The sequence below is a fragment of the Pungitius pungitius genome, chromosome 18, assembly GCF_949316345.1.
Source record: "Pungitius pungitius chromosome 18, fPunPun2.1, whole genome shotgun sequence".
In the NCBI taxonomy this organism is placed as follows: Eukaryota; Metazoa; Chordata; class Actinopteri; order Perciformes; family Gasterosteidae; genus Pungitius; species Pungitius pungitius.
In genome coordinates this window covers 7,286,887-7,297,378 of record NC_084917.1, presented here as the reverse complement: position 1 = coordinate 7,297,378, position 10,492 = coordinate 7,286,887, and the positions used below count along the sequence as shown (strand labels likewise).

Below are 10,492 nucleotides of genomic sequence, written 5' to 3'. Positions count from 1 at the left end.
TCTTCTCTGTGCACATCTCAAGGTCTCGAACGCCTTCCATTTTACATCAGGTGTCAACCTGGTCTTGCAGCTTGGTGTGGTTTCACCATCTGCGATCGGTCCAGCAGAGGTAACGTTTCCTCTGAATGGCATAAAATCTCTGCCCTGCACTTAGTGCCAACAACAAGGCAGAGCGTCCCACGGCTGATGCATCGCTTTTCTTTTGCATTTGATCGGATGTGAGACACAAAGAGCCTTGAAAACAAAATCAAGTTCACCTACAAACAGTTGGCGTCTCGGAAAGCTTTTTTTAGGTTTTATTTACAGACAGATGATGAAATGTTTGGGAGGGACTGTATGATGAAAACACATTTGTTATCTAGTTTTATTGTTACTGAGGTTTTCTTTTTTGTAGTTTACAGCTGTTATGTGCTGAATCTAAAGCTTCATGTTATATTGCTTGCTATGTAGAATATACAATTAATATGTTCATAAATGTATGAAGTGTAAAAATTCATATTGAACAATTCCATTAAATTTATGAAATGTAAAATAGGATAAAATAATTTGCTGGGAATCCTTTTTCTATTTACTGGGCTTCTCGTCATGAAGCCCAATCACACACAGCCTTTCCTGATCTTGCACCATTCAGCTCTCTGAAAAGTTACACACAGTTAAGTAGGTTGCATGAGGTGGAACAACATCGACAGTAAGACTTATCTACAAGCACACAAACAAATACATATTTAAAATAAGACTTGCTTCCTTTGTTGTGAAGTCACTTACATTGTAAATGTTTCCTATTGAGGTGGAGACTGTTATCTTCCAGTGTTTCCTGTCCTTTCCTTCAATAAAACTAGATGTTCAGTTCACAACAGGCAGTCCACACACACACACACACACACTGGGACATCAGGGACCTTCAGGGTAAGTAGCTTCTGAACTTTTTCCCGCAAAACGTTTTTAGGATATTTAGGATATAACTATAAGGCGTTTCAGGACATGATGTTTTATGAGCTTTTGCTGTGAATTGGAGCTGGTTTCATGGGGGGATGATCGGTGAGTGTCAGTTTCTCCGGTGACAGTTGGCAATGATGAGAGCCAAACTACTGAGGCGTCATACTGGCTCTCTCACAATAATTAAAGTGCACCGCATTGGCTGATCATTTTGCCGAGCACTTCTTGAGTTGAGTATCAGGTGGCAGGTTGTTTCCTATGTCTATAAATATTAAAATCCCTGTAATTACTTTTTGTTTGTATCAGTTATTGTTTAATATAGAATTAATGTGTAATCTGTAACTATGTAAAGCTTCTGTTGCAGGTACTTTGTGTTTGTCCTGAACAAAACGGATGGCTCCTTAGACAGCAAGGAAGTAGATTAGATAGTGATGGCTGAATTTAGATGTTTTTTGTTTTTTTTACGTGTATGAAGGTTGCAGCCAAGGCCACTTTACGGCTCTGACTGGAGGTCAGCTATAGGGACAAACAGGCCGGACATGAGACGCCCACCGGGACAAACACATTCTTAATCACCCGGCATCGCGACAACCGCAACAAAAATAACTTTTGGGGAAAACAGGAAAATGAAGGGAAAAATATCCTGGTCTTGACTATAGGACCGAGAGCTGGGTCAAAAATAACATTGTATCAGTGCATTTTATTTACAATGTATCAAGGTCTAAAGTATGGGGTCAGATCAGTCTCAATAATTGCAAATGTCTGATACTAACGAAGTGCAGTTTTCCCATTTGACTTTGTTGGCTTATGTGTCCCTGCAGAGCCTGGAGGAGCGCTGCAACCAGATGCTTCGGAACATGGAGGCCTCCCTGACAGCCCGGGATCGCGTGGGCATCCAGGATTTTGTTCTCCTGGACGCCTACATGAGCGAGAGTGCCTTCCTGGACAACCTGAGGAAGCGCTTCCACGAGAATCTCATTTACGTGAGTCTTCCTGGTGTGATGTTGGATAGCCGACTGGTTCCATTACTCTAAACCTCACCGCCCTCAACCTTTAACCCCACACCATCCCGATGCTGCTTCTGCTGATTGAGGCACATTGTGTTGCTGAAGCTGCAGCTCCTGTTCTTTCCATTTGCACAGTGAGCAATCTAAAGGTTACGAGATCATGACAAGTGATTAAGTAAACTTATTGCTTTGGATTACTAGGAACACAATTACTTATCAGCCTTAGTGACACATGCACACCGCACCGCTGGAAGCTTTCCTTTAATGTCATGTCCTGTATTATCAAATGTGCAATAACTGCAGAGCATGACTTTCTCTCTTTGTCCTTCTCCGCAGACTTACATTGGAACTCTCTTGGTGTCGGTCAACCCATATAAAGAGTTAAATATCTATAGCAAGAAGCAAATGGATACCTACATGGGTGTGAACTTCTTTGAGCTGCCACCTCATATGTGAGATTTCATTTTATTTTACTTAAAGCAAAACCTGGTATTCCTATTCTTATTAGCCTCATCTGTACTTCATGTTTGGCGCTAATTAGCAAACTAAGATTGGAAGAGGATAAAATATTTCACTTGCTAGAAACCAGCTTTGTTAGCATGCTGACATTACCATTAAGCTACATGTTCCGTTGTACCTAAGTACAGCTTTCAATTGCTTAAAACATTAGCACATGAGAAGGAGAAAAGACATTTGAGTTTATAAATTATAAATGCAAGGCGTCATGGTGCCCAAGAGATTTAAATCAGAACCATGAACCAGAACAACCCGGAGCTTTGTTGCAGGTTATACTCATTTCCTTTCATCGTTCCAATGCACGCTGGCTATCAAGCCAAAGCATCGCAACTATATGGGGTTACATTTTTGGCCCTTTCTTTAGAAAGAGAGAACTGCCATTTATTCCATGAGGTCTGGAAGCTACATTGTGTTCAGCAATAGAAAAAAGCGTCTTTGGCGAGTCCGACCTCGGGGCTGACTTTGACCTCTTACTGTACCTGCAGCTACGCGCTGGCAGACAACGTCTTCCGCACCATGCTGTCCGAGTTCAACAACCACTTCATCCTGATCTCAGGGGAAAGCGGTGCCGGCAAGACCGAGGCCTCCAAGAAAATCCTGCAGTTCTACGCTGTCAGCTGTCCAAGTACCAAACTCCTGAACAACGTGCGCGACAGGTTGCTTCTCTCCAACCCAGTGCTCGAGGTCAGCGACACAGACATACGCCAAAATAAGGATTATTTTCTCCTGATTTTAATGGCGTTTTGTTTTTACACCATCAAGGCTTTCGGTAATGCCAAAACCCTGAAGAATGACAACTCAAGCCGCTTCGGGAAATACATGGACATCCAGTTTGACCACCAGGTGGCCTGAAATACATTCATTACGTTACACTTCAAAATACAATGGGAGTATAATGTAACAGAGCAAAATGAACTTCAGAACCGGCTTTCCTCTCTCACTCAGGGCGGTGCAGTGGGTGGTCACATCCTGAGTTACCTGCTGGAGAAGTCCCGTGTGGTCCACCAGAACCACGGCGAGAGAAACTTCCACATCTTCTATCAGCTGGTGGAGGGAGGAGAGGAAGATCTGCTGCGCTGGCTCGGCCTGGAGAGAAACTGCCAGAACTACAGTTACCTGGTACAGGTCAGTGGGGAGGAAACACTCGGATGTGCCTGGTGGAAAACAAAAACACTTCTTAGGTCAAATGTGTTGTACTCCTGTCTCCTTCAGGGTGATTGTGCCAAAGTTAGCTCTATCAATGATAAAAGTGACTGGAGGACAGTTCGGAGAGCCCTCTCTGTCATAAACTTCAGTGAGAGTGATATTGAGGTGAGCTGTAAAATCAGACTCTTACACACCTGGACAAACCGTTTCTTAAAATGTGATCCATTCCTTTTGCTGGTGATTCATGAAGATGTTTTTTTTTTTTTAACGGGTGTAAACGCAGGACCTGTTTGGAATAATTGCCAGCGTGCTCCATCTGGGAAACATCAAGTTTGAAGCGGATGTTCGAGGATACGCTTCCCTCAACGACGACAAGGAGATGCACTGGGTGTCAAAGGCGAGCCCCCCCGAAATACTGCAGACAGTTTGAACTCTCAATACGTCTACATGCCACTTTCTGAAGATGAAGACCAGCAGGAGACTTGGTGCAACATGTCTTTGCTTGTATGTCCTGTGCAGTTGTTGGGGATTCCTGCTCAGGTGCTACGACAGGGTTTAACACACAGGAAGATTGAGGCCAAAACCGACGAGGTGACTTGAATGATTTGATCTGATTTAAAGTTGAATATGTTTAACTTCTTTAAATCATCTGCATTATTCTGATGTTAAAGGTGCTTAGTCCCTTCTCTGTGGACCATGCAGTGTATGCCCGGGACGCCCTCGCCAAAGCAATCTACGGCCGTACGTTCAACTGGCTGGTCAACAAGGTCAACGAATCTTTGGTTAACACGGTGAGAAAACAACAAGCATTGTTCTCTTTCTATACTTGAACCTGTCTCATAAGGATCAAAGAAATGGGGAGTCATTTCGGGGGGTGGGGGGGTTGGGGCGGTCAGCTTTCTGTAACCCCGAGGCGGCCATTTGATTTGTCTGAAACTCATCTGGAAATATTGACTGTAGCCAGATTGTTTCCCAGACAATGCAATTGTATCACAAACAAGAGATAACATTTCTCCAAAGTGGTCTGACTTCACAAAATCTCACATTTTCCATGTGGAAAAACTCACATCTTACACCAATCATCTGAAGGATTTCTCCAGGAAAACAGTAATTGGTCTCCTGGACATCTACGGGTTCGAGGTTTTCAACGTGAACAGGTGAGGTCCCACACAGACCAGCAGATTCACACAAGAAGAACACATCACTAACTGTGGGATCTATTGTAGCTTTGAGCAGTTTTGCATCAACTACTGCAACGAGAAGCTGCAGCAGCTTTTCATCGAGCTGACCCTCAAGTCCGAGCAGGAGGAGTACAAGATGGAAGGGATTGAGGTAATAATACTGTTAATCCTTGTCATGTGTCACGGCGCAGAAGCAACGCTGACGATGAAAAAAGGCTTCCAAACCCTGAATGCTCTCCTCTTTTTTTTTTTTGCACAGTGGGAACCAGTGCCATTTTTCAACAACAAGATAATCTGTGATCTCGTGGAGGAGAAACACAGAGGAATGATCTCTTTAATGGTAAAGTTAGGATGGAGTTATGGCCCCTGCAGACGGTCAAATACTAAGCTCACCCGCAAAACTACAACTGAATCAATGCATTATTGACACGTGTCCTCTGGTGTAGGACGAGGAATGTTTACGTCCCGGAGAGGCCACAGATCTCACCTTCCTGGAGAAGTTGGAAGAAACGATTGGCGGTCATCCTCATTTTGTCACGTGAGCTTGACAGTTTTGCTTTACAGAAAGCCCACGTTGTCTAAACCAGCACGTTGCACTACTGTGAATATAGTAATCATCGACACTAACTGTACCCTTCCTGCAGACACAAACTTGCAGACAAAAAGACAAGGAAAACTTTGGACAGAGGAGACTTCCGCCTCCTGCACTACGCTGGGGAGGTTACGTACTGTGTTGTCGGTAAGTTATGTTGCACCACAGGTTTATCATTACTGTCTATTCTACAATGTCACTTAACAAACGGCAGCCTACTGCTAAAATGTAGTTAACGTAAGCGGGAATAGAGAACAGTCATTACTGAAATCACATTTTCAGTTCTCATGAAGTCAATCTGATTCATATAAACTTTGTTTTTTGTTTTTATCACGTTTACATCTCTATTGAACTCAGCACTATGGAATCAGTGATAATGTCTTAATCTTTTTTCTTCAAACGTTCAGGATTCCTGGACAAAAACAATGATCTCCTGTATCGAAATGGGAAAGAGGTAGTTTCATTGAATCTCTCTAGTAGCAAACCAGGTCATACACACACATCATTGATGATTTGTTCTGATCTAATGCTGGACTTCTGCTTTACTCTGAACGTTACAAAACCCCTTCAGAAATCTAACTGAACATGTACATTCATGTAAAGCAGCATGAATTTTATTTCACAGTTCATAGTACATACTGTTTTGTCCGTCATGTTAGATGCTCACGTCTTCCTATTCTTTTTAAGGTCATGCGACAGTCCAAAAATGCTATTATCAAACACTGTTTTCCTTCTTCTGAACCGGACAGCAAGAGGAGACCTGAAACTGTGAGAAGCGATTCAGAGGATAACGTTCAATGGCCGACCAATAATTTACACAACGACTGAATTAAAGAACATTGACCACTTCCCTGTTCCTCCCCAGGTGGTGACTCAGTTTAAGAGCAGCCTAGCGGGCTTGACTGAGATCCTAATGTCCAAAGAACCCTGGTACGTCCGCTGCATTAAACCCAATGATGCCAAGCAGCCAGGTGTGTCCCAAAAACCCTCCACTTCGGAAAGGACCCTTACAACCCTAGCTGAACTAATGCTTTTTAGCCCACACATAACGTTAGACTAGAAGGTTCTGACCCCTGACCTCTGATGTCCCCCGCAGGACGCTTTGATGACGTGCTGGTGAGACATCAGGTGAAGTACCTCGGGCTGATGGAGCATCTGAGGGTCAGGCGAGCTGGGTTTGCTTACCGACGCAAATACGAGATATTCCTACAGAGGTAACTACACGTTTACTCAATTGTCATCTAAATTGCACGCAAAGTTTCTATTTTTTCTTGAGGAGGACATTTGGCATGTTTTCATATTTTTGCTGCAAGAATAAAGTTGCGTGTGACCTCAGGTATAAGGCTCTGTGTCCTGACACCTGGCCCCACTGGAAAGGCCCGGCATCAGAAGGCGTACGGTGCCTCATCCAACATCTGGGCTACAAACCAGATGAGTACAAGCTGGGCAGGTAGGCAGATGGTACTGCATATGGGCCACAGACTGTGTGTGTGTGTGTGTGTGTGGGGGGGGGGGGGGGGGTTAACCTGGTAGAGACACAGCAACTTCTCACTCATCTGCTTTTCCCCTCTAGGACAAAAATTTTCATCCGGCATCCTAGGACTCTGTTTGCGACAGAAGACACCTTTCAGGTCTGCAAACACAAGCTAGGTGAGACGCCGTCCCTTTGAGCTGATTTGCAGTTGCGCTTGAAGCGCGGTCACGCTCCACAGGGTGAAACTGTAACTGTCCTCAATGCAGCGACCCGGATTCAGGCCAAGTACAAAGGCTACCGAGTGAAAGGACACTACCTGAAACAGAGAGAGGCTGGTGAGTGTTGACGCACAACAAACTAAACGCTGCATAAGTATTTTATTACCCGGTCCTGTGTTTAACAGCCACTAAGATTGAGACGTGCTGGAGAGGTCTGCTGGCCAGAAAGGAGCGTGACAAAAGGGCGTGGGCCGTCAAGGTCATCAAGAAGTGAGTTCCACTCCGTGACGGAGGAGGTGCTCATACAGTCTAATGAAGTCCCCGTCGCAAAGTTCCCCGTCTATCGATTTCTTCCAGATTCATTAAAGGTTTCATGACGAGGAATCAGCCGGCATGCGTCGACAACAGCGAGTACCTGGCGTACGTGAGGCAGAACTACCTCACGCGTCTGAGGGACAACCTCCCCAAGACGGTCCTGGAGAAAGACTCCTGGCTCACCCCTCCGCCTGTAATGGAGGAGGTTAGTGATACACTTCCTGAGGGCACGAGCTGGTGAATTAGGCAATGGCCGCCGCCTGTAAAATGTGTCAAACCGCAAATGTATTTTTCTAGTTGTCCCAGCTGTTGAAGAAGCTCTACATTCGTCACATGGTGCGGAAGTACATGGTCGGAATCACTGCCCAGAGGAAAGCAGAGGTACAATCGTAGGTGGTAGGAAACACAAAACATGCACTCACAACCTATCCGTACTACACTTCACGTAACTTAATAAAGGAAAGGTTTTGTGGGCACTTGAGTCACCTTAAGGAATCTCTCCCTTTTCTTTTATTTTCCAGCTTCTGTTAAAAGCACAGGCAAGCTCCATTTTCAAAGGAAAAAAAGAAAACTACCCATTGAGTGTGTGCAGACCATTCGTGGACACCAGAATTAGTAAGACGACTCTCTTTTCACAGAGTATACAGGAACTGGATCCAGAATCCAGCTATACTGTAAATTAAATTATATTTCTTCAGGCTCTTTTTTCAGAGTTTTGCTTTTTAATTTTAAAATATTTCCCGATTGTGCAAAGGTACATTTTAATTTTCCAATTAAATAACACAACTTGATTACGCAATCTGAGATGCTTTGTAGGCCGGTTACTGGACTATCTTGCAGGTTGAACAGTTAGAATTACTCAGACAGCATTGTATAATTGTATTGAGTTTGAAATCCTCCCTCATGGAATCCCTTAATCTATTAAGATGCAGAAGACACAAGCACCAAGGTGCTCCAGATGATACAACATGAGCACGTCAAGGTAAAGTAACGATGGAATTGACCTTGCGTCCTGGTCCTTCAATCCACTCTGACCTTGTGTGTGTGTGTGTGTGTGTGTCCCACAGTACAGTGTGCCGGTGGTGAAGTACGACAGGAACGGGTTCAGGCCTCGGTTCCGGCAGCTCATCTTCACCAAGGAAGCCGCCTACCTGGTCGAGGAGGCCAAGATCAAGCAGCGGATAAACTACGGCTCTCTGAAAGGTAACGACGGAGGATAAAATAAGCATTGTTATCTGAAGGGGGCGCTACGCGCACGCTTGAGACTTATCTTTTCAATTTTTAGGCGTGTCAGTGAGCAACCTGAGCGACAACTTCCTGATCCTTCATGTCACGTGTGACGACATCAAGCAAAAGGTAGACCTATCAAAAGTCTGGTATCTACACAATGTATGCAACCCCAAACCACTCATTTCAATTCATTGTGGACAATCCGTCGTTATGAATCTTTTCATGTAAGGTTTTAAAACCACCAAATCTGACCTGGACCATCTTCTTTTAGGGGGATCTGGTTTTGCAGTGTGACCACCTGTTTGAGGCCCTGACTCAGCTGAGTCTTATCTCCAACAAGCAGAACTGTATCAAAGTGGTCCAGGGCAGGTAAAGAATCGGGGCTTATGTAGTAATGTGAAGTCAGCGGGACTAATTCATTGTGAGATTGTCACTGTCATGTGTGCAGTGTGCGATTCGACATCCAGCCGGGCAGAGAGGGGTTTGTGGACTTCAAGAGTGGGCAGGAGTCAATGGTCTACAGGGCGAAGAACGGCCACTTGATGGTGGTGAGCGCGGACATCATCGGAGCATCGCGGTGAAGACGACCGCTCGGAGCAACGACTGACAATTTTTTGTTTACTTTCCTCTTCAGGAATCTACCAGAACCAGGTCCAGATGATGATGCTGCGTTTCAGGGACACAGTTTCGGGGTTGTTGCCAATTTTGTTCCATGTCAGTTGCTTTTTATCTTTTTTTTTGCATCGTTATGACAATGTTATCCTGTGATAAACGTTACACGGCCAATATCCCAGTAGAGCAGACAAAGAAGTAGTAGTAGAGCCGAGTGGGAACGTCATTGGGTCTCCTTACTCCTAATGTCCGCAGTTTAAATCATCTCTATATCAATAAACCCAGCTCAGAAGTGGGTCAATTAAACGTCTGTAGTATGAATAGAAGCGCTTGTAATCTTTTTTTGTATTGAATCTATCTGAATTTCTGTGTAGATGACACAATCATTAAAAAAAAGTGTGCAGCCATGAATGTTTGTTATACGTTACTCGTGTTTTACTTTTTACATTAAATACCTGTTAAACCAAAGAATCGGGATGTGAAAACAACACACATTTGTAAATTACTTAACTACAGAACAAAAAAACAGCACATTTCAAATGAATGCTGGACTGTATGCTTACGGAAATTGTGCTTAAGTAATTTTTAAGGCAGCAGCTCCTTTGACTTTCAAAGTATAACTTGTTTTAGTCTTTGGAATGGTGAAATTTGCCTCAGTGAAGGCAGTATTGGGTTGTGTAGAAGTCTAAACTGCAGCACACTCTGCTGGACAACACAAATACCGACATGAAAATGAAAAACATAGACGGCTACGGCTCTGCGACTGTAGTATCAGTATCGGTATCAGTAAGTATTCAGGGAAAAAAATGCAAAGATTGCATCTGGAATTTGAAGATTTGTGCGTATTCTCAAATATTAACATTGGTTCAGCTTGATCAAAGCTACCATTTTACCAGTCACCTATTTCACAACATGCAACTATCTATATGTTTGCTAAAACAAATATTATTTCAACATGTTTTAGCCCCATAATAGTTTCCTATAAGCTTCTACCTTTATCTAAATATGATAAGATCCTTTTTTGAATGGCGCTGCTGTGTTTAAAGAAGACGAATGGTTTGCGAGGTCAGAGTGACACAAATAAGTCACGTTTGTTATTTGGGTTTATGGATTTTTGCTTTGTCAGCATTTGTTCAGGGTTAAGCAACACAGATTACATAAAAATATAACGATAAATTGCCACAAGAGGTGTCATGTTAGGGTGAATAGGGGTCAGAATTGTTATCATAATGTCCACTAGTTGATGATTATACGTATGTATGTGA

At 43.6% G+C, this 10,492-nt stretch overlaps 1 protein-coding gene across 2 annotated transcripts; it reads left to right on the top strand.

The window, feature by feature from the left end:
- The first annotated feature begins 792 nt into the window (after positions 1 to 792).
- myo1hb (myosin IHb) lies at positions 793 to 9,628 on the top strand. 2 transcript variants are annotated; one of them, XM_037485564.2, is made up of 32 exons: positions 794 to 906; positions 1,758 to 1,919; positions 2,280 to 2,395; positions 2,945 to 3,143; positions 3,222 to 3,302; positions 3,405 to 3,584; positions 3,672 to 3,770; positions 3,889 to 4,002; positions 4,125 to 4,196; positions 4,277 to 4,396; positions 4,695 to 4,762; positions 4,832 to 4,937; positions 5,046 to 5,126; positions 5,233 to 5,324; positions 5,431 to 5,525; positions 5,786 to 5,832; positions 6,066 to 6,146; positions 6,244 to 6,349; positions 6,475 to 6,592; positions 6,715 to 6,828; positions 6,952 to 7,028; positions 7,119 to 7,187; positions 7,256 to 7,340; positions 7,428 to 7,590; positions 7,683 to 7,766; positions 7,907 to 8,000; positions 8,312 to 8,367; positions 8,453 to 8,588; positions 8,671 to 8,741; positions 8,887 to 8,984; positions 9,064 to 9,163; positions 9,250 to 9,628. In XM_037485564.2, exons 2-32 carry the CDS (start codon positions 1,782 to 1,784, stop codon positions 9,274 to 9,276), a joined length of 3,087 nt encoding a protein of 1,028 aa, XP_037341461.2. In that variant the 5' UTR covers positions 794 to 906; positions 1,758 to 1,781; the 3' UTR covers positions 9,277 to 9,628. The 2 variants fall into 2 exon arrangements, 1 of the variants encoding a protein (XP_037341461.2); XR_005121307.2 differs by lacking the exons at positions 8,453 to 8,588; positions 8,671 to 8,741; positions 8,887 to 8,984; positions 9,064 to 9,163; positions 9,250 to 9,628 and having other exon boundaries at positions 793 to 906; positions 7,683 to 7,774; positions 8,312 to 8,354.
- The last annotated feature ends 864 nt before the right edge of the window (positions 9,629 to 10,492 follow it).

Coding starts and splice junctions, on each gene's coding strand:
- myo1hb (XM_037485564.2), top strand. CDS start 1,782: ATGCTTCGGAACATGGAGGCCTCCCTGACAGCCCGGGATCGCGTGGGC. Junction 3,585..3,671: donor ACTACAGTTACCTGGTACAG/GTCAGTGGGGAG, acceptor TGTCTCCTTCAG/GGTGATTGTGCCAAAGTTAG. Junction 5,833..6,065: donor TGTATCGAAATGGGAAAGAG/GTAGTTTCATTG, acceptor ATTCTTTTTAAG/GTCATGCGACAGTCCAAAAA.